Source organism: Pimephales promelas, chromosome 8 (assembly GCF_988280905.1).
Source record: "Pimephales promelas chromosome 8, fPimPro1.hap1.1, whole genome shotgun sequence".
In the NCBI taxonomy this organism is placed as follows: Eukaryota; Metazoa; Chordata; class Actinopteri; order Cypriniformes; family Leuciscidae; genus Pimephales; species Pimephales promelas.
In genome coordinates this window covers 14,146,452-14,170,444 of record NC_142776.1, presented here as the reverse complement: position 1 = coordinate 14,170,444, position 23,993 = coordinate 14,146,452, and the positions used below count along the sequence as shown (strand labels likewise).

Here is a 23,993-nt window from a genome sequence, read left to right as displayed (position 1 = left end):
ATACCTTTCCGATGATGGAAGTTTATAATCTGGGTCACTGTCGTCCGAAATGCCCTCAGCAACAAACAGATCTTCATCCTCAGATGACGACTCAATAGCACTGACCGCAGCTTCTTCGTCCGCCTGAATCATTGCCAGTGCTTCGGCGGCCGACATCTTCTTCTCCCATTTTCTCTGTGCCATTATTTCTCCGAGAAACGAAAAGGAATGGCTCAATAGTCAATATTATAATCCACGAGTGCAATCAGTGAATTCAGGTGTGCGATCAGCTGCGCGCTACTACTATTTATCCGCAGAGCGATCCTTTGTATTGGCTGTGCGCGCTGCGTCATGAAGGCAAACGTCCTACGCGCATCCATATCTCGGCAACCGATTGGTCAATTTGGATGATTGACACCTCTTTCTTATCGTCAGAACCAATAGAATCGATGGCATTTCGCAAAATCCGCGCAAACAACACCACTAGCCAACCAGGAGCCGATACGCGCATTGCGTAAGACTAGCACGTTTCACCCCACTCCTCATGCGCAGTCTGTTTCCAAAGCAGGAATTAGTTGCAGACTGTCCGGAATCATCTCAAAGTGACACAGAGGCATCGGAGTAATCGCAAACACAGTTGATATGGCATTGTACACATTTTTTTATCTCAAGACAGCAATCGAAGACACAATTCATAGTGGTAAATGTGTAAATAAAAGTTTTTTTTTCTGTTGTTCACTGACTGTTTACTTCGTGAGTTTTTGTCGTACAGTGATGTGAGTTAGACTGTTGGATTCTGTGGAGCCTCCTGAATCATTTGAGAGGTCGTTTGTCTTCATAGATCAACATTAGAGAGATTAGGAGTGCTGTGACTACTGGCATTGGCGTGTTTCAGACAGTGTGTTTTACAATAAAATTACTCAATTGCTTCGTGTTTGTGTGTTTTGTTTTGGCGAAAATGGATAGCATCATTTTTTAGCGGAGTTCTGTCTGATTACGGGGATATGCGGCATAGTTAGGTTGCGCTCACACTCTTTGAAGTGAAAGGACATAAAAGGCGCTAAGCCCCGTTGCCCCCGGTATCGGGGGCGGCCGTTTTTAAGTGGTTAAGGAACGCGGTGGATTGTAGGGCGAAAGAAGGTCCGTTAAGTACATAGGTGCTAAACCATTTACGGCTTTATAGGTTAGTAGCAGTATTTTGTAATTGATACGGAACTTAATAGGTAACCAGTGTAGAGATGATAAAATCGGTGTTATATGATCATATTTTCTTGACCTAGTAAGAACTCTAGCAGCTGCATTTTGTACTAACTGTAGCTTGTTTATTGAGGATGCAGGACAACCGGCTAGTAAAGCATTACAGTAATCTAGTCTCGAGGTCATGAATGCGTGAACTAATTTTTCTGCATCAGAGATAGATAGCATGTTACGTAGCTTAGCAATGTTTCTAAGGTGGAAAAAGGCTGTTCTTGTAACATATGAAATATGATTTTTGAAAGACAAGTTGCGGTCTAGTATAACACCCAGGTCTTTTACTGTAGTGGATAAAGTAACAGGACATCCGTCTATATTAAAGTTGTATTGCGAGAGGTTTTGAGAGTAGTTTTTTGGACCAATAAGTAATACCTCCGTTTTATCTGAATTTAATAGCAGGAAATTACGCGTCATCCAGCATTTTATATCTTTGAGACACTGTCATTTTAGATGAGTTAGTGTTTTCATCTGGTCGTGATGAAATATATAATTGAGTGTCGTCCGCGTAACAGTGGAAATTAATTCCATGTTTTCTTATAATATTACCAAGTGGCAGCATATATATTGAGAATAGCAGAGGGCCTAAAACCGATCCTTGCGGTACTCCATAGTCTACTGACGTTATCTTTGATTTTTTTCCCATTTAAACAGACAAAATGATAACGGTCCGATAAGTACGATCTAAACCAGCTTAATGCCTGTCCCTGAACACCAGTGTAGTTTTGTAGTCGATCCAAGAGTATTTTATGATCTATAGTGTCGAACGCAGCGCTAAGATCAAGTAGGACTAGTATTGAGATACGGCCTTGGTCAGAAGCTAAAAGTAAATCATTTGTAATTTTAACTAGCGCAGTTTCTGTACTATGATGCGGTCTGAATCCTGACTGGAATTTTTCATAGATATCATTTTCTTGCAAAAAAGAGCACAATTGAGCGGACACAACTTTTTCTAGTATTTTGGACATAAATGGAAGATTTGAAATGGGTCTGTAATTTGCCAAGTTATTTGTATCTAATTGCGGTTTCTTAATGAGAGGTTTTATTACTGCCAGCTTGAATATTTTTGGAACATGGCCTAAAGATAAAGATGAGTTAATAATATTGAGGAGAGGCTCTTCCACTACAGGTAATAGTTCTTTCAGTAGTTTAGTGGGTATTGGATCTAATAAACAAGTTGTTGGTTTAGAAGCCATGATAAGTTTATTTAGCTCCTCCTGTCCTATCGTTGTAAAGCGGTTTAGTTGTTCTAGAGGGGCCATAATTGAAGCTGAATCATAAGACACCATAGAGGATTGTACATTTATAATTGTGTTTCGGATGCTTTCTATTTTCTCATTGAAGTAATTCATAAAATCATTACTACTAAACTGTAACGGTATATTTTGCTCTGGTGATGTCTGTTTATTTGTTTGTCTAGCCACGGTGTTTAATAAAAACCTTGGATTATTTTGGTTATTTTCGATTAGTTTGCGGAGATGCTCAGCCCTGGCTGTTTTTAGGGCCTTTTTATAACGTGACATACTGTCTTTCCACGCGATTCTAAAGACCTCTAAATTAGTTTGTTTCCATTTACGCTCTAAGTTGCGAGTTTCTCTCTTGATAGCATGCGTAGCACTGTTGTACCATGGTGCTTTAGTTTTCTCTCTAACCTTTTTTAATCTAATTGGTGCAACAATATCTAATGTACTAGTAAAAATGGTGCTTAAACTGCTAGTCATTTCCTCTAATTCATCTGTTTGTTTGGGTTCACTTAGCAGCTTAGATAGATCAGGTAAGCTATTTGAGAATACATCTATAGTGGTTGGAAGGATTGTTCTGCCTGGTCTATAACGTGGCGCAACATGACATATTTCAGCAGTACGTATTATGCAAGTCACCATGTAATGATCAGTGACATCATTGCTTTGCGGTATAATATCAATATCAGTTGGATCGGTTCCATATGATATAATTAAATCTAGTGTATGATTTAGACGGTGAGTGGGACCACTGTCGTTTTGTTTGAACCCAAAGGAGTTTAATAAGTCTGTAAACGCAGCCCCTAAAGCATCATTTGTATTATCTACGTGTCTGTTAAAATCTCCAGCATTATCGACGTTCACCAATAGATCTGAGAGAAAGTCTGCAAACTCTTTTAGGAATTCAGCATATGGCCCTGGAGGTCTATATACAGTAGCCAAGGCTAGAGATAATATGGATTTCCTTCTTACATCTAAGAGCGTAACATTTAGCACAAGTACTTCAAATGAATTAAACCTGTGACCTGTTTTCTGAGTAATATTAAAAATATCTTTATAGATTGTTGCAACACCGCTGCCACGACCGATCAGGCGAGGCTCATGTTTATAACAGTATCCTGGCGGAGTAGATTCGTTTAGACCGAAATACTCATTTGGTTTAAGCCAGGTTTCAGTAAGGCACAGAACATCGAAGTTATTATCTGTGACCATTTCATTTACAATAACCGCCTTAGGTGTGAGCGATCTAATGTTTAGAAGACCTAGCTTTAGAAATTGTTTTTGTTCACTGATATTTAAATTTTCTGGTTTGATTACAATAAGATTTTTGCTAGATCCTGCACAAGTTTTATTATTTGGCTTCACTAAACGAGGAATAGACACAGTTTCTATGTAATGTTCCACACTATGCATGTTAGTTAAGTTTGGACCGCAAAGGCTGTGATTTGGACTTTGACTTACTAGTCATCTGGTGCGTAGCGTCTTGGAGATGTTGTCCGACAGCACAGCCGCTCCGATTCGGCTGGGATGGAATCCATCTGCACGGTACATCCTGGGTCTTTCCCAAAACAGATGCCAGTTATTTACAAAGATCAGCTTCTGTTCATTACACAATGACATTAACCATTCATTTAATGCAAATAGTCTACTGAACCTTTCCTGTCCTTGTCTGTACGTGGGAAGCGGTCCAGACACGAAGATCGCTGCTTTAGGCGCTGTGCTGCGTACCGTCTCGATCAGGCTCCTGTAGTCCTTCTTCAGAACCTCCGTCTGCCGCAGCCTGATGTCGTTCGCTCCCGCATGCAGCACAACAGCTCCGACGCGCTCGTCCCCGTTCAGGATCTCGGGAACCTGTGCAGCGACATCAAGAACACGAGCAGCAGGAAAGCAGTGACTGCGCACCTTGCCTTTCCCCGAAGTAGTAGCGCGGACATGACGGACCATGGATGTGCCGATGATCACTGCGTCGTCGCGTTCCGGCTCGCGAAGAGGGGAGAAGCAACCGGTGGAGATCTCGAAGACCGGGAGGGGCGGAGAGGCAGCTCTGGTCCTGGCTCGTGTCTTCTGCTGTGTGATCCATAGGGATGGGTACCGAAACCCGGTATTAAACGGGCCCCGGTGCTGAATTTTGAAAGACCGCTGTATCGATAAGCTCGGACGTTATCGGTTCTGCTGTCGGTACTGGAGAAATGAAGTAAATACACGTAGGTTACAATTTATTTCTATAAAGACGTTATCTTGAACATGTTTATCTCGCCAGCCATTTCTATATATAAACTATATTTTAATTAAACCATTTGTCTGTGATGCAAATTTGCTATTCGCAGTTCAGAAGAGAGAGAGAGCGATCTCTCACGCGGAGCGCGCACAAAACGACAGCCCTTGCCTAATGAGTGACAATGAGGACAGAACTAAACATTCAAACGAGGTTACACTTTAGATCTGAGATATTGTTCTAATTTTATTTTAGATTTCGGCTTCCAAAGATTATAAGAAGATATTTGAGATACACCCGTTAAAAACGAGACGCATGATCTGTCCAGCGCAACTTCCTTCACTTCACAGCGCTGCGCTGTCAGTTCTTCCTAAACCCAAACGTGCCGTCAGAATCAGCACGATCGGCATTTGTTGCAAAATGCTGTCTCTACTGTTGCTAGATCATAAAATGGCTATTAAAAACACAAAAACCTGTGCAAGAGACGCTGTTCACAAGGCGGTGGGCGCTCCGAAACGGACTGCAACGAGACAAGAAGAGTATAGCCTACTTTGGGCTTCGTGTGTCCTAAACTTTCAAATATACATAAAAATGTCCAAATGACCAGCTCTGAGATTCACCTAAACACAATTATGTCTTAAATGGATGTAAATAATAGGGAGAAATTGATGGTGCTTCAGTTACCGATTAGATTTGCTTAATTTTTGTTAAAGTTAATTATGTTCTTAATTCTTAAAAAAAAAAAAAAAAACACCAAAAAGAACCGATAAGAATACCGTTAAAGTACCGGATCGATAAGCAGTATCGGTAAGAGTAGTAATACCGATAAAACCTTAATGATACCCATCCCTAGTGATCCATGGTCCATGTTGCTGTTTCGGTGCTGGAGTGAATGAAGCCCGAGATGATCGCGTCCTGGGCAGAGTAACATACGGAGTAGACGAAGTCGGACTCAAAGAGTTAACGTTACTAACCACTGATTTGTGAGCGTCGGCGCGTGATGCTTCAAGCGTTGAGCGCCGATCCAACAGCTCGGCTTGCTTCACCAGCAGACCACGGATCTGTTTGTCGACGTATTCCAGCTCCTGCTTCACCGTGAAGAGCTCGAACGTGTCCTCACCTGCACTCAGAGGTAATGTTAGACACGCATCTGATATGTTCGCCATTATAACAGATAAACAGTGAATTAGTAGTGATACTACAACTATCACCACTAATTTAGGACTTATTAGTAGTGATACTACAACTATCACTACTAATTTAGATTGACAGTGTGGTTGTGGCATAGACCCCGCCCTCGGTGATCTGTACACCATCCTCCATTGTTTCAACGACAGCCGGTAATATCTCTTGGAAACATAAATGTTCTGTCATGGGTTAATCCTGTTGTTGTGGCTTAAAAGTTAATCCTCAAGTGTGGATCGTCGTCTACTGTTTGCGATCCACCGACACATCCAGTAACAGTAAGTGTATTTTATGAATTTTGAGCAAATAACTTGGTCTGTTCAGTCTGTCAGCTAATTCAACAACAAATGCGTCTAAAATTTTTGCCGTCGTCGTCCTAGGATGTCTGTTTATATAATTTAAACCTTGTTTGTATAGTGTGTAACCGTACGTTTATATATATATATATATATATATATATATATATAATTTATATACTGTATATATAAAGATATTTTATTAAAAAGTGCATATATGTTGTTGTCCTGTAAGTTAGCCATCTTCTCACATTTGCCACAGAAGCACCTCTATGACAAGCTAAACATGACGCAACAGGTCCCTCGTATAAATGTATTTCGCTTGTACATAGCAAACTTTATCACAGTACGTGTATGTAGTTTCAAAAAAGCCAGCGTTAGCGCCAGCGTTAGTGTTTGTGTATGTCTGTGTGTGTGTGTTGCACATCCATAATTGCAAATGGAACGTGATTACAACTCTATACATAAATGTATCAAATAACCATACCAAGACGTACTGGTCCATTCTCATTTGTGTTTATTCTGCTGGAGTCTCTTCGTACTATTTATATATTCCGATTCAAACGTATGCTGAATGACATTCAAAACAGCGCGTCTCTCAGCCTGTCTGCTTAGAGTGACTGCCGATAGGCATCAAGTTACGCCCTCATCCAAAGGCAGGGCGGGGATATGCAGCTCATTTGCATTAAGGTGGTATACCTCCAAAACAGCTCATTTTTAAAGAGGCCCCAAAATGACATTTTCAAATGGTTATAATAAATTAACTGTGGGGTATTTTGAGCTGAAACTTCACAAATACATTCTGGGGACACCTGAGACCAATATTACATCTTGTAAAAAGGGGCATAATAGGTGCCCTTTAAAATTTGTGAACTGAACTTTGAACTAGTTCATGTAATGAACTTGGTCCAACAGGTTGATAAGGTTTGCTTTGATATGTGCAAAGTCAGTAATTTGACTGAGACACTATACATGTGTAGAAAGAATTATTTGTATTTCAAAAGCAGTAATTGTTTTTCTAAGTATAATAAAAGGAAATGTGCCTTTCCGAAAAAAAAAACATTCAATATAATAATAGTGTTGTATAAAGAAAATAAAAAGCAAATATGACTATCACAAAGATGTTGTGTATAAGAAAAAGACAAAGAAACTTTGTAGAATTAACTTCAACTGTCAGAAGGACAGCTCATGAAGAACCAATCATGAAAGGAATGTTCAAATTCAGAGGAACAGTTCAGAAGAAACGTTAATAATAAAGATTGAGAAGATTGGATCAGTTGTGCTCCATTTTTGGAATACTTAAATACATTTTTTTTTTTTTTTGGAATACTTGATGCGGCCCGGCCTGACCCAGACTATCTCCAGCGGCCCCCAGTTAATTTGAGTTTGAGACCCCTATTGTAGATAATGCTATAGTCCAGTTAAGAGTGAATGGTCAAAGAGTTTTTTAGGGCTGTCGCTAACAATTATTTTGGTAATCATTTTTTTTTGTGTGCTATAAAATGGGCTCAAGCAAAGACACAAGCCTTTAAAATTACTTGAAACAGTGGTTCCCAAACTTTTCCATTCCAGAACCCACATAGACAACAATAATCTATCTCAAGACCCACCAAATTAATTTTAAAGCATTGAATGAGTTTTTTCATGTCATAGTGTGACAAGTTTAATTGCAATACAAACTTATGTACATTGTCAGAGTTTGAGAATTAAAATAGTAGCCTAATGGCTGTTGAAATAATGTAAAGAATACCGAGTAGTTTTTATCTGCTGCCTCAACTGATTTACCCAAACATGGCAAAACAAATTTAACCCCCTGGGGACCAAAAACGCATCCCCGCGGTTTGATCGTTTTTTTTTTCACATAGCTGCAACATAGACTTAAAATACTCCGTCATTGGTGGTCATATAAATAAAATCAATACATGATTATAAACTATAGAGGGTCTTCTTTTTTGTGTACACTCTTATTAATATCAAAACCTTGTGTTTTTGTAAAATAAATAAAATAAACAGGGTGCACTTTCAGCTCACTGTCTCCGCAAAAATCTTTCTGAAACGCGTCCAAAAAAAGAGCTGTAACTCATTAAATACTTGTCACAGAGACACGAAAGATCTCTCTTTATGAAGCTGAGATTCTCTTCTTTTAATTTAAGTCATTTATATAAAAAGCAACTATTCTCAGTTGATGTAATCTGTATGAAAAGAAAGAGATGTCAGTATTTTCTCTTTCACCTCATTACAGCGAAAGAGGTGCTAATGTGACCCCGCCCTCTGAGTGCGCGTGCTATTCAAACACTAATGTTGAGGCAAGCCATGAAATCGCCCACATCGATAAAAACATACAGTTTATTACGAATCTAACCTCGTTCTAACCACCACAGTGAGGAGATCCTGGAAAAAACTTACCTCCGTTACAGTTTCATTTTGTGGAGCACGGATTCAGCTGATGCAGTAAGTCATTTATTATAAGTGCTTTGTTCTAATCGCGTTATTGAGTAGTGTCTACAAAGACTGTTTAAATATCAAATGCGTGTCTGATAGGAAGGTATAGACGAATTCACAGACGCGTGCGCTGTGCGTTAATTCACTACTTTCGCTTACATTGGAACAAGAATCTCATGTGACATCCTTATATTAGTAAGATAACATTAGTTATCTGTCTAACCAAAACGAGTGGGTGGGGCGGTGTGCGGTTTGGGGAATTGCACCTCTGGGAGAATTTTTTTTTTTTTTTTTTTAAATAACCCCTTCAACCACGAGTTTGAAAAATGTAGAAATACATTTTCCATACACTAGGGCTGGGGTAAACGATTATTAACTAAACGATTAGTTGGGCGATTATTTTATCGATTAGTCGACTAATCTAATGACTAATTGGACGACTAATATGAAGAATATTTTTTCTGCTGCTCAATTAATAAAAAAACAATATCTCAAATAAATACTAGCATACTGAATCAAGATACTATAAGCTGGCTAACGTTAGTCTAATATTATGTATTTGAACACCATCATAACTCTACAACCGCCAAAACCGTGTTATTAAAATATTTTTTACAAACATTTTTTATCATAGAGAATGTTTAAATATTAATATCAGCTGAGGAGGGAAACGGAGTCGGAGGCGGAGTTCACCTACTGATCAGAGCGCGTGCTGACACGGAGTTAAAGCCTGGTTTATACTCGACACGTCCGCACGAGCGCGAATGTGCGCACGGCAATAATGACCCGTTGGGTGCGCAAGACCAGGAAGACTGTGGCGGGATGTGTGTATGCCTTTTTTTGTAACAACGCGCCCGGCGCCGCGTCCGGAAACGACTTCAAGCCGAATCTGCCCGAGCTTGTACGTCTCACCACACCGGCACCCAGTTTGCGCGTCTAAATTTTTTTTCTTAAGGGTTTGTTTACTGTGTGTGATTCATTTAATGGATAGCACATTCACTTCTAGTTGTCTTCGTCCTCTATTCTGCAATGTTTCGGTCTCCCACGTGTGTGTGGCAAGCTGTACCGCCGGGAACATGCAAAAATAAATAAATAAAGAAGCGTCGACGCAAAAATATGACGTCGACGCAATTTTGACGTCGAATCATCGACGTCATCGACGCGCCGCTACAGCACTACCATACACATTAGATCCATCGGCATGACAAGTTCCATCATTACGCTTATTCACTGCGTCATAAACCTACGCCTTTGTTATTGTAAGAGGTTAGCGACCCCTAGCGGTGGAGAAAAATACATAATGTAGCTTTAATGGGGTCATGAACAGAGAATTAAAATTTTCCTTGATATTTTGACAGTTAAGTTTTAAAACTCAAACTAAAATGTAGAAATTGATAGGGAAAAAATGAAACGTCACAACCCAGAAAAAGATTATTTACAATTTATTGAACATTTTTTCTTAATGGCAAAGGCCACACCCAATCTGTGAGCACTTAATTTTTCTGGGCTTTTCATAAAATATCTCTAAGGCTCTTCGGTAATTGAATGCTATTGTTGGGGGGCCATTAATGCTGACACGCATGCATATGGCCAGATGCTGTCCTTGTAGCCTATTCCTTAGGTCTGTCTTCACCTAGAAATTAAGCAAATACAAACACTACATGATAAGATGTCAGTGTGGCTGAAGCTGTAGGTATACAGATATTACGTCAATATGTCTTAATGAATGAATAATGGATCTGATTAAAATCACCCTATTCAGTGTGGAAAAGTCACGCTCACAGTTCACACTGGAGATTGGTATGCTGAGGCAGCCAGTTTACTTAATCCAGGGTAGAGCTGACCCCACTCATCAATTTGTGCCGCAAGCTTGTCCATAATTTTTTGCTGGTCCATGTCCTGGAAGAATATTGCATACAAATTACACACTTACTATCAATCAAGGCATCCAGATATGGTTCCATTACCTAAAGATGACAAACAAAAGTAAGTTCATTTATTTGTCTTAGGCCGTGTGTCCACCAAAGCGGTTTTAGCCAGCTGAAAATGCCAGACGCTCTGCTGAAGTCGCCGTGCTTTGGGCGCTTGAGAACGTTTTGTCAGCGCAGCGTTTTTTTCCGTTGAGACGTTTCGTTGCTATGATACAGAATATATGCAGCACAGCTTACTTGAAACTGATTTCGCAGATAATTTGTTTCATACTAAAAATTTATTTTTCATCCATTTTGTGCAGTTTGCTCTGTTAAGTGATGTTGTTGTACAGAAAGAATGTTGTGACAGTTGGTCGGTGTGGTATTAGTACCGCCGCTCCTCTACTGTGATTGTACGGCTGGGTAAGAAGTGACCGTGATGAGTGCTGCGTTTTATCCAAAGTTGAAAATTTTTCAACTCTCGGCGACTAGTAAAAACGCTGGCCGCTCGGCGCTTCAGCGTGAAAAAAAAACGCTCAGTGCCTCGTTACGCTCATGGCTTTTAAAAAAACGTGGCGCTCCCATTGAAAACAATTGAAAACGTACGCCAGGCACGTGGGAAAACGCTTTGGTGGACACACGGCCTTAGAGAGGCAATCAGTGATCATGGTGAAAAATTGCTTATATTTGGACTAAATGGCAAATTATGTTCAGTGGCAGCAACCATGCAGCGTGTGCATACTCACAAACACGCACACTGCCGTGTTTACGTGATTATCAAGTTAACTGAAACATAGTACTCTTGAGAGCCTTTACTCTCATCTCCCTTTTTTCCAAACTCAACAACAATTGTGCAATACCACCAGAGCAGACAGGGATTAAATGTGGTAAATGCTGCAGAGAGCTTCTGAAATATGATATTAAAATGAATTCTTACCTGGTATTTCAGTGTCAGAAAATTTTCTTTTTTCCTTTTGGAACAATTTGGACAGGCAGCTTAGGTGCTTGCAGGTAAACTGCTGCCACAAACCTGTATGTTGCCAGGAAGGAATACAGCCCCTTGGCTGATGGGTACCTGTTGACTTCTGACTCTTCAGCCAAGGCTGCCAGGACTGCACAGAGTTTGCGCTGGAGGTTTTTAATAACTGCGTCTTGCGACAGCCAGCGTCTGTCCTTCACCTCCTAAACAATATTTAATGAGTAAAAAGATAAACATGAGCAGGCCCAGAAGGTGCGAAGTCATAAGTTGTGTTACTATTTAGTTTAGCAGATTCTCTTATCCAAATCAACCTACAATTGGTGATGTAAGTGTTTCGGGCGCTTTCAGCAAAACTTGCCTTGACTTTCAAATTATCAATGCCCAAGGTCTGCCCTGCCATCTTCAGAGCAGCAGTCCTATTGGCGCTATTGCGAAAATACAGGTGGAGCTTCTTCAGGTGGTCTCTATGTTCCCATGTAGGGTATCGATGTTGACGCATCCTTGCATGACAGGGCAAGCCGATGGGCAGCACACGCAACAGACACTAGCCAGGGGAAGGCATCCTCAACTTGCTTGGCTACACCATTCACTCTCCCTGTTTGGAGACACCATTAGTTATACATGACTGATCTTTTAACTCGCACTGAAACAGCCTTTGAACATGTGTGCATACCAGTCATGACAGCAGCTCCATCTGTTCCCAACCCATACAATTTTGTGGTGGGAATTCCTTTTTTTTAAAAGGACACCTTTGATGGCTGCGACTATGGTTTTTGCTTTGCCATGAAGGACACTAATCATGTCAAGAAATTGACTGAAGACCTGCCCTTCTACATCTGTGTATCTGATGAAGACAGGAAATCTTGATGTAAACAAAAAAAATGAAATGGTAGCGTTTCATAATATTTGCAAAATTTTACTCATACTTGCCTCACGTGTAGATTAGTGGTGCAACGGATCATCATTGATCCGTGATCCGTTCGGATCAATGTCTTCGGTTCGGCACACACGTGATCCGCGGATTGATTATGAAAAAAAAAGTGCTCATGTTCAGTCAATACAGACAGAGCTTAGCGAGTGGAGGAACTGAGAAGCTTGAACGCCCCGCGTCATTTAAATCACCTGTATGGGACCATTTTGGATTTCCCATCATAAAAGAAAAGAGGTTAGTAGATAAAACCGAGACGTATCACCGCGGCATGCAGAAGCTGCAGCTTTCATGAGACAAACACTGCCGCGAGACGGCTGCATGCGCAAGCACACGTGATAACAGTGGCCGCCTGTCAGTAGCGGAGTGGCAATCCGGAGAGTGGGGTCTTTTCCCGGTGGGCCGGTAGTGCTTAGAGGCCGCGAGGGCCTGTCTGATAGTTATACATTGCAAGTTATTAGCAACACAATCCAGCGGCCTGTACACAATAGTCTCTGCAACAGCGATAGTTTAAAGCGCGCGTCCGTGTGAAGACGGTGCGCGACTGCGCAAGCCGCAAAATACACTGTATCCATGCAACTGATAGCAGCAAAAAAGAGCGCTCTGCTTGATAAAAAAAAAACCCCAACAGATTTTAGCACCAGATCTCTTATTTAATAGCAAACTAAATGAATTATCTGCTAGTTAACTGGAGATGTTTCATTTATTTTTGTATTAGGTGTAACTTTCCCCCCAACTTTCATAGATAGCATAAATAATTTGCAAGCTGCTAAAATAAAGGATACAAAACATCAGCAAAATGATCTATCGGCTATATCATTATAATCAGAGTATGTGCATGTCAGTGATTTATTTATATTAGATTATTACAGAATTAAAGAGCACAGACCTATGCTAAGGAGGTGCATGTGAAACGCCTTGTAAGAAATACTTTCCTTTTCAGGAAAAGTAGCGAAAAAGTAGCGAAATCGCAATACTTGACTTGGTATCGGTATCGAAACAATAATTTTGGTATCGTGACACTGCTTTAAACACATGCTGAAAGTGCTTGAGCCACGTTACGACATGAACTGTTGGGGATGAACTATCCCGAGCATCTGTTGCGCTCACGACAGACGGTTGGACTTCTAGGGGAACGGCCGAGCTATGTGACAATAACCGTTATCGTCACATAGCTCTCACCGCTCACAATATAAAAGTGTTAATAAACAAAATAAACTAAAAGACAAAACGTATGTTTATTTGTCTTGTCGTTTTTTTTTTTTTTTGCTGATCCGAAAAATGATCCGATCCGTGACTCTGATCGGAGAAACGATCCGATCCGTGAGTTTTTTTTTTGATCCGTTGCACCCCTAGTAGGGGTGGCACGGTTCACAAAACCCACGGTTCGGTTTGTATCACGGTTTTAGGGTCACGGTTTTCGGTTCTGTACGGTTCTTGTTATTTTTTCTTTTGATCTTTAACACTCCAGAAATGTACTTCAGCATGTGATATATAGCTTAATTATCCACACATTAGGATACAGTATTAAAAATATATATATTATATTCATGCAATCATGCACAAACTGAATTTGACTCTTTGACTTTAAGCACATTTTGGGACTATCTCAGAGGAAAGCTAGGTGAGATTTAGATACAGCAAGAGAGAAGAAATTGACATGCTTTTTGTTTATTTGGCAAAAAAAAGGAGAATGTGTATCACTATCATACAAGAACTTGTGCATTTTTATCACATAAATCTTATTTACACAAAGAAATTAACCTTCATGTATCAACTGCTAACTTTTGTAGCTCTTACCAAAATTCTATCTTTTAAAAGAAAAAGAGAGCAACTCTTAAAACACTGTCTTTTAAATGTCAATATACATGAAACCTCATTGCCTATAGATAATTAATCTATAGCAATAGCAAAGGCCATAAACATAAAGTGAAATTTAAGTTCAACCTCAACACAAAAACAGTATCAACAATGCTTCTATTCCCAAAATGTGAGGGTACTTTTTTCCACTTAAAATTAAAGTGCAGGGTTTGGAAACGTATGACTGAAGCTCTTATCTATACATAAAGTGCCACTGTAGTTAAATTAAAATATCATAACATGAAATCCAAAATGTTCCCACACACCGGACTTATACCATAGACTTATACGACGCTGGCGCATCCTCCAACTCCCTCATCTCTCCCACTTGCCATTTCTCCGCGTGCCGTGACCTGCAGCGCTCCATACTCCACTTTTACTGGCTTGTTTATTAACTTGAACCGGCGCTGCACAGAGCGATCGGTAATGACATCAAATACCGCGAAAGTGATGAATGCATACGGAGCCGACTCGCGCTAGATTGATGTTATTCACCGATCGCTCTGTGCAGCGCCGGTCCAAGTCGAACAAGTTTATGTCGCGCGAAAAGAAAACACGTCACATACGGGCACGAGGTTACATTGCGCATGCGTCGAACCGAGACAAGCGAACCGAACGGTTCGGGTGTTTTTTCATGTACCGTGCCACCCCTAACCCCTAGTGTAGATCTAACTGTCGACTGACAGTGGTTTCGTCAACTTCCAATCTGATTGCTACAGATTGATTGATATCGTTGAGGATTGGTTCCTCCACCACTCTGTTTATGACATCTAACATATCATCTATAATTCTGTGTAATGTATAGTTAGTTGTTTTCCCAATCTGAAGAAGTTAAAATCAAATATTAATATATATAAAAATGTTTATGTTAAATATTGAATATAGTGCCAAAATGTATGTTTTACCTTGAGCTTTTTGAAATAATCACACCCCAATATCTCTGCAAACTCCAACAAAGCAGGATAATTGGTGTGATGTGCCTGCTCTCGTTTGATGGTGTGATAGAGGCACTTAAAGGAACACTTTAGCCTATTCACCTTACCCCCCAGAGTTAGATAAGTCCATACATACCTTTTTCATCTCCGTGCGTGCTATAAGTCTGTTTGACGCACCCACCGCTAGCCTAGCTTAGCACAAAGACTGGATGTGAATGGTTGCAGCTTTCATACTAATCCAAATGAGTGACAAAATAACGCAAACGTTTTCCTATTTACATGTTGTGGTTTGTATAGTCACAGAGTGTGCAAATATCAAGGCCATATGAGACAGACATCTTTTAACCGTATAAATACTATATTTTCTGAAGGCGAAGGACTGCTACTTGGGCAGAGTGATAACCATCACCTGAGACGCACACTTTCCACAAGTGCTCGTGGTCGCCATGTCTGTGTTTTTAGGTGTATAAGTGAATGAAGTGAATGTCATGATATTGCTGATCATGAAAAGATTTTGCGGCGGCGCTGCGCTGCTGCTGAATACATTGTAGGGGAAACACTGGTGTCTGTGCGTGCGTGTGGGGCGTGTAGTGTGTGATTTGATGTGTGTGATGTGAGTGTGGGGTGTTTTGTGTGGTGTGTGCGTGTGGGGTATGTTGCAGTATGCGGGGGGTGTGGTGTGTGCGTGTGCATGTGAGGTGTGTGGTGTGCGTGCATGTGGGGTTTGTGGTGTGTGATTTGAGTGTGTGTGATGTGAATGTGGGGTGTTTTGTGTGGTGTGTGTGCTAGGGCTGGGCGACATATCGCACGATATTGTTATGCGCGTCTAATCAGTAAAGCCGGTTCCTTGATTATAATAATAATAATAATAATAATAATTACTGCGCACTGCGGAGCGCTGTCAGTTCTTCCTAAACCCAAACGTAACCGTCAGAATCAGCATGATCAGCATTTGTTGCAAAATGCTGTCTCTACTGTTGCTAGATCATAAAATGCCTATTAAGAACACAAAAATATGTGCAAGAGACGCTGTTCACAAGGCGGTGCGCGCTCCGAAACGGACTGCAACGAGACAAGAAGAGCCTACTTTGGGGTTCGTGTGTCTTAAACTATCAAATATACATAAAAATGTCAAAATGACCAGCTCTGAGATTCACTTAAACACAATTATGTCTTAAATGGACGTAAATAATAGGGAGAAAATGATGGTGCTTCAGTTACCGGTTAGATTTGCTCTCGGTCTTAAAGGGGCAGCAGTCTAATAAATCTGCTGACGATTCAGCCATTAATGCAAATCAAACGACAAAAGCACTTGAATGAGCAACTTTAGTTTTAATAAGCATTAATCTATCTATGATAAACTATAGAGTGCTATTTTACATTTGATTACTAACATTACTTTTTAGGTAATATATTCTGTCTGAAAATAAATCTAATTTAGTAGACCTTCCTGAAATTAAAGCACTGTGTATATAATTTGTATCTTTGATTAATTGTATCCTATCTTTTGTATATAAAATAAGCATTACTTTTTAAATTTTTTTTTACATTTCAAAATATAAAGTTAATTATGTTCTTAATTCTTAAAAAAAAAAAAAAAAAAACACCAAAAAGAACCGATAAGAATACCGTTAAAGTACCGGATCGATAAGCAGTATCGGTAAGAGTAGTAATACCGATAAAACCTTAACGATACCCATCCCTAACTTTAACACTCTTGAGTAGGGGTGTGCACGAATATTCGAATTTTCGAATTTTCGATCTGTAACTATAGAGGGAATGCGCGTGACGTCACCGTCGGCCGGAGTGCCTGCAGTTCCTCACAGTGAGTGGCAAAAAGACTGAGCGGCTGTATATGTGTTCAGCATGAATGCCGTGAAAAACAAACACAACACACGCAAATAAAGTGGGAAAGAGCTTTGCGATTGACTGTAGGCCTACAATTAGATTTGACAAAACATCGGAGGTATATTTTTACAGACTGCTATGGAAAGAGGAGCAAATGGATCGCTGCAATTCACAGAAACAACTGGACTCCAGTCAGCGAAAGGTGGATTTGCAGTTATCATTTTTTGTCAATATGCTGAATTTAGCTGTAAAACAATACCCATATATTTTGTATTGTTATATACATTAACAGCTCATCAATTAAATATTTATCATTGCATATTCTGCATTATTGGATGTTTTTTTAATAAACACTGACCAAAACGTATAAAGTTTTAGGGCTGGACGATATGATGTATGTGTGTGTATATATATATATATATAGGCTATATATAACACTGATATGACTGAAGTGATCACCCGGATTTAGACCTACCTATATTATATTTATATAAAGCGTTCACAGGCAAATTTGCTTTATGTTTAGGTCTTGCTTTTATTTCCCCGGTGTCGAAATCAGGCAAACATAAATGCCAGGCAACACGATTCCTGGCTGCATGTCAATATCCATGGATCACTGGATCTTTAGTAAGTTGTAAGGAACACTATATTGAGTCCAACATTTAGTTTAAATTGATAAAATTGTTCGATTTAGTCGCATTTCTGCAGTTTTCCCCTATTAAATCCAGTCACGCAGCAGATCTTTTGCCACTCGGTCAGGCTGAGGGGGGTTGTCACGCGGGAAAGTCACGCGTCAATGCATTCCCTCTATTATTACTAGTTGTGTGCATGTGTTTGGGTGTGCTTGTGGGGTGTGTGATGTGAGTGTGGGGTGTGTAGTGTGTGTGTGACGTGAGTGTGGGGTGTTTTGTGTGCGTGTGGGTTGTGCATGTGGGGTGTGTGATGTGAGTGTGTTTCTGTAAGTAAAGTTTCTGTAAGTAAAGTAAAGTACTTTCTTCAAGTAGGTGTTGTGTATTGGCATTTAGATACAATGTGTTATCCCACTGGTCACTATTGTTACCGTTGACATTATTGTGAGTTCTATGAACAGATTAAACAAAGTTGAGTAATTGCAAATGTATATATCAATACTAGACACCCTAAACATGTGTACCAAAAATCTATGTCCTATCTTTATGTTAACATACTTTACTAATCTTTTCTTTGGGAGCTTTCTTGCTGCCATCCCCCTCTCTTGGCACAAACAGGAAATAAACAGCTCTGGTCATGTGACTATTTACAGTAAACATGCAACACTGCACATATTTCATTGAGACCCTTTATTATTTCAATATCTGCTGGAAATTAGGGGTGGGCGATATGGAAAAAATATCATATCACGATTTTTTTTAGGAAAATCACGATCACGATTTTTTTATCACGATTCTTTTTCAAGTTGGTTTTAATATTTAGCAAGTGGCTGTTCATTACAGCCAAACTAATGTCCCCATGTTAAAAACAAAGCCTTAGGTAACAAAAGAAAAAAGAAAGCCACACATTTAGGCCAGTGGCGAAGATAAAAATCTTTGTCATTATTTTCTTTGTTATTAAAAAAATAAGACAAGATAAACATTACACAAATTAATATTCATATTAAATAAATAGTGCTTTATTTTTTCAGATGCAGTAGGTGTATTTAGCAGTAGCATTGAAGTAATTAAATGAACAAATATGAAATTAAAACACTACATAGACTTCACTGAATAAATTGATTCTTATTAAAGATATATTAAAGTTCTCAGTCAGTGAGTGATTTTCTCCTTGTGTTTTTTTTGTTTTATTAACAGGGATAGTTCCCTCAAAAATGAAAATTGTCTTAATTTACTCTCTCAAGATGTTTTAAACCCGAATAAGTTTCTTTTTTCTGTTGAAAATAAAAGTTATTTTGAATAATGTGGGTAACCGAACAGTTGCTGGTCCCCTTATAGTTTTTTTTTATAGGTTCTCTCCTGGAAGTTAATGGGGACCAGCAACTGTTTGGTTACCCACATTAAAAAAAATTGTCTTTTGTGTTCAGCACAAGAAAGAAATTAATACAGGCTTGGAACAACATTAGAGTGAGTAAATAATGACGGATTTTTTTTTTTTTTTTTTTTTTTGTGAACTATCTAAAAAAAAAAACTGATTATTTGACAGTATGCCCAGGACCTAGAATTTCAATACTAATATTTGTGCTGCAAGTGTGGTTAAACTCATTGTGTTCAGCGCAGAAAATGCTTTCGTGCTCGTGTGTATACATTTTAAATACTTTTTACATATATATATATTCGTTATGTGTTGGTATGTATCAAAATGCATGCGAGGGAACAAAAAACAGTCTTACCTCTTACGACGACCAGAGGGCGCGTAGACTATGCACTTTCTTTTACTGTCTATGACTATGCACGGAACGATTTTTTTAAGTGGAAAATTAATAATTTTTTTTCTGAAATGTATTTATAGTGTCTATATAAATCACTATATATTTTATAATGACATTATAAATATACATGTAGCCTACATTAATATGTTTTAATTAGAATTACGATTACTGTAGGCTAATATTTGTAGTAGGACATTCAGTTACTTTTGAAAGGACGATAATAAAGTGTCCGTGTACTTCATAAGACTTTAACTTTGCCAGCTATATAAAAATCTAGCATTTCCTCACGTTTTACCATTGCTTTTTAGTGACAGTCGAAATGCATGGGACAGTGACAGTGATGGTCATACAACACCCACTCCCTCCCTTCTTCTCACAGCTAGCCACGCCCATTTCAGTTGCATTTTTCAAAAAGATTTTGAGCTAGACTTGAGCTGAAAGAGGGGGGTTACATGACCCTTTAAGGGCTTTGAGAAATAAGAGTTTCTAGTTAGTCCTATACTTGACAGTTATGGTGCATTCTATTATTCATCCGTCTCGGAGATCCGAATCGGACGACAGACGTTGCCTAGCTGCTCTCACTATGGAAACCGTCCGGAATCAAGTGCGTGTCTCCTGGAGTTCTGCAGTCGAGCCTGCCACTTATCAGCCAATTAAAAAAAAGAAGAAAATTGCTATACAATAACCAATAAGAAAATAGTATTATTGTATCTGGGTAAGATTTAATGCAACAACTAAAAAAAAAATACATGCATGTATATCCTGAAATTGTTCATGTGATTCTCTCACTCCTGCTGCCTTTCTTTAAAACTTGAGAGCCCTGTTATATAATTCAGCATAGTACATACCAGGAAGGTATCAATCAGGATTGAGTTATTTTTATTTTTTGATTAATCACTTTGATGTATCATTCAATTTGACAGCACTAATGTTTAGAGTATATAGACAAGAGCCATACAAGGGTTTTTGTTACTATGCCTGGGTACCCTAGGTACACTAATTTTCTAGTGCCCTCACAGATTCCTGCAGTTAAGCTTATGTACATTTATATTCCAATGAAGGTTATTGATAACATGGCACATATAAGCCCCCCCCCCCCCCCCCCCCCCACCCCCCCGTACCAAAACACCACACCACCATGAATAGAATATAATTCTGTGGGAAACACTGAAACTTACCAAATCTTTGCTTGTATATCGAATTGAAATTTTATTTAAAATCGTGAATTCATTTTTAATCGAATCATGACCTCAAGAATAGTTTTTTAATCAAATTGGGAGGTACCAAAAATCCTAGCCCTGATGGTTATAGTTATTGGTATCTTCCCCAACTAGGCACACCTCATCCATTAGCATGCTCACATCTATGGTATGTTGTCCCATCTTAACCAGACTGCATTCTGTACAGAATAACCATTCTTAGGGACTGCTCTCCTAGTTTTCATCGAAATTCTGGTTCACCCTGTTGCAGTTAGTCATGCAAGGTGTTGGTTGGGTGTAACCACAGTCTCTATGTGGGCGTGTGCTTATGTTTGTTTCTCGTGGTGTTTTAAAGTTCATTTTGTTGCAGTACCATTACATTTTATTTAGTTTTTTTTTCTTTCTATGTTACTTTCTTATCCCACAGAAATCTGATGGCTTCTTAATTACACTTTTATTTTTTTTAATTTTCTTTATGGAAAGAAATGACAAAAGCCCATGCTTTTACTCCATTTTAATTTGGTATTTAATTTGCCTAGTCTCTGCTACAACAGGAATGCTCCAGAAACTTTTTTTTTTTTACGTTCTTTGCGTTGATGCTTGTCTTTCATCCTCAACATATTTTGCCCTCTTAGACTTTTTCAGTTTAAAATTTTATCTAGTTTACTCATACAGCTGTTATGCTGGTGTTTTAGTTGTGATGTACAATTAAGTATATGATCCTTCTGTTGCAGTGTTTCCCCTTACCATGTATTCAGCAGCGCCGCTGCAAAATCTTGAGCTATTCGTTTGTTGCCGCACGGCTACAATTGAAATAACAAATTTGGATGCAAAAACATGATATGTGAACGGCCCCTAAAGTGGACTCAAGTGCAGTTGTATCTGGGTAGTTTTATGAGTAGGCCTACGAGTGAAGGCCTGTTCACACGGGGACGAATTTCACACACGTTATTCGCCGACGTTTAACGCCTCGTGCCTAAACAAAGGGCGCCAATGTGACTGTTCACACCGACGCGCAAAAGCGTAATTTTTAAAAAAACGCCTCGGGTTTTTTTTTTTGTCAAACAAAAAAAACAATCCGCCGCGTCAAACTATCCGACCAATGAAATTGGTGCTTTTGCTCACATGTTTGGAGCTTCGGAAGAGACAGTAAAACACAACTTGGGGGCACTCAAACACAAAACGGTCTTGCCAAGCACACATATGCAACGATGAAGAAGATGCACGCGTCGCCGTCTACACAGTCAGGAAGAAATAAGACCAGGAAGATGCAAGACAAGTTGAATGTAGAGCTGCTGTGCTGTTCTTGTTGGTGCTAGAACATAAAGAACTGTATGATAAACGCGACAGGGACTACACACATCTTGATAAAAGATAACTGTTATGGAGTGGTATTGCATGGCAAATTGGCGCCATCTAATGTCAGGGAATGAATTTGCATGTTCACTCGGCTCATCGTCAGCGAAAAACGCTTGGGTGTGAATACAAAAAACGTGTTGAAAAACGCTGACTAATAACACGCGCTGATATTCGTCCCGGTGTGTACAGGCCTTAACGTTTGTCTACATGAGCACAGTATCGGACCGACACCCCAGGACTGGTATCGGTATCAGTCCATGATAGAGGTCTGCTACCCGACCCGAGCCCGACGGGTCCCGAAAAATGTGCGGGTTTCGGGTCGGGTTCGGGTTAATGTTTAATGAACAGCCTCGAGTTCGGGTCGGGTTCGGGTTTAACTAAGAAAAACTAAATAGGCTATATATAGTTTGCGCGCCGTGTGCTGTGCTTTGCCTGCTTGCTGTGTTGTGGTGACCGGCAGGCACGCGAGAGAGAGAAAGTACATACGTGCGCAGCCGCAGATATGCAATGCACAATCAAACGTACGCTCTCTCTCTCAAATATAATGATATTTTATATTTTAATGATATTTTATTTTTTTATAATTATATATCTATCTCCAGCAGCCAAGTCAGTACCAGCTTCTGTAAAATCTAATGTAACAGAAAAATGTGTGGAGTTTTGCTGTCGGGATATTAGATCGTTTCATACGGTTGCTGGACGAGGTTTTATTAACCTAGCGCAAGACCTAATAAATGTGGGGGCTACATATGGCCGTGTCTCAGTGGACAGTGTGTTACCTGATCCCACAACCATTTCTCGGAGATGCAAGGAAACCGCGGCCTCCAAAAGACAGGCGCTGGTCAAAGAAATATCGGAGATCAGTTCTGACATTACTGTTGGAATGACCACTGACATGTGGACTGACGACTATCGCAAGATCAGTTTCTTAACTATCACTTGCCACTACATAACACCTGATTTTTTGCTTCGAAGCAGAGTCCTTACAACAGCGATGTTCCCTCCTGAAGAAGCGAAAACTGGTGACAACATACGGAGAGAATTACAGAGACTGCTCGTATCTCAACTAGGATTTGATGCTTGTGTTATGAATAAAGTCGTCTGGGTCACTGACCAGGGATCAAACATGATTGCTGCACTCGCGCCGTATCATCGACTGGATTGTCAGGACCATGTTTATAACACAGTTCTCAAACACGCGCTTGATTCTGCCGAACTACGAGACAGCGCACCAGAGGTCACACAGACTTTAATGGCAGCAAAGGCACTTGTGCGATATGTCAAGCAAACGGGTATAATAAGTCGGTTATCAACAACTGTCAGGCAAATGTCAGACACCAGGTTTAGCACGGTGTTCCTTACCTTGGATTCAATTAAGCAGGTGTACGCTGAGCTTCGTGAAAAACTTGAAAGCAGAGGGGAAAGCCGAAAAATTGACGAAATATCTCCGGATGTCATGGAGTTCCTGCTGGAATTTCTTCGCCCATTTTACGAGGCTCAGAGGGAACTAGAGGGTGACCAGTACCCCACACTTAACCTGGTTGTTTTGTGGCACGAGAGACTTAAGCGCCACTGCAGACCTGTGGCATCAGACAGTCCTCACCAGGCCATCATTCGTGAGCGGCATCTTGAATGGCTGAACCGTAAAATCAAAATCCACACACTACATAAGCTTGCCATATTCCTTTGGCCAAAGTTCTGTCAACTCCGCATGCTGTCTCTCCCTGACAGAGAGGATATCCAACAAGAAGCCAGGCTTCGGATAGCCAGCTTTACCACAGACAACGAGCCAGCTGAACGCGTGGCTGAACCGGTCACTAAAAGAAGCAAGATAGTGGCAGAGTTTGAGGAGTGGGTGAACGTGCCCCTCGGTGAAACCGCAGATGAAGTTACGCAATACTCCAGCCGCAACCATGACATGGAAGAAGAGCGGGATCTCTTGGGTTGGTGGAAAAACAACTGCGG

The 23,993-nt window shown here is 40.0% G+C and overlaps 2 protein-coding genes across 2 annotated transcripts in view; one reads left to right on the top strand and one right to left on the bottom strand.

Moving 5' to 3' along the window:
- srp68 (signal recognition particle 68) overlaps positions 1-23,993 on the top strand; it is a 118,306-nt gene that overhangs the window by 17,780 nt on the left and 76,533 nt on the right. The window lies entirely within an intron of this gene.
- On the bottom strand, positions 3,813-4,415 carry LOC148977671 (uncharacterized). Its single transcript, XM_089134596.1, has 2 exons — positions 4,126-4,415; positions 3,813-4,029 (listed from the first exon to the last, which is right to left on the bottom strand). The coding sequence occupies exons 1-2, from the start codon at positions 4,413-4,415 to the stop codon at positions 3,936-3,938; spliced, it is 384 nt and encodes a 127-aa protein (XP_088990722.1). The 3' UTR covers positions 3,813-3,935.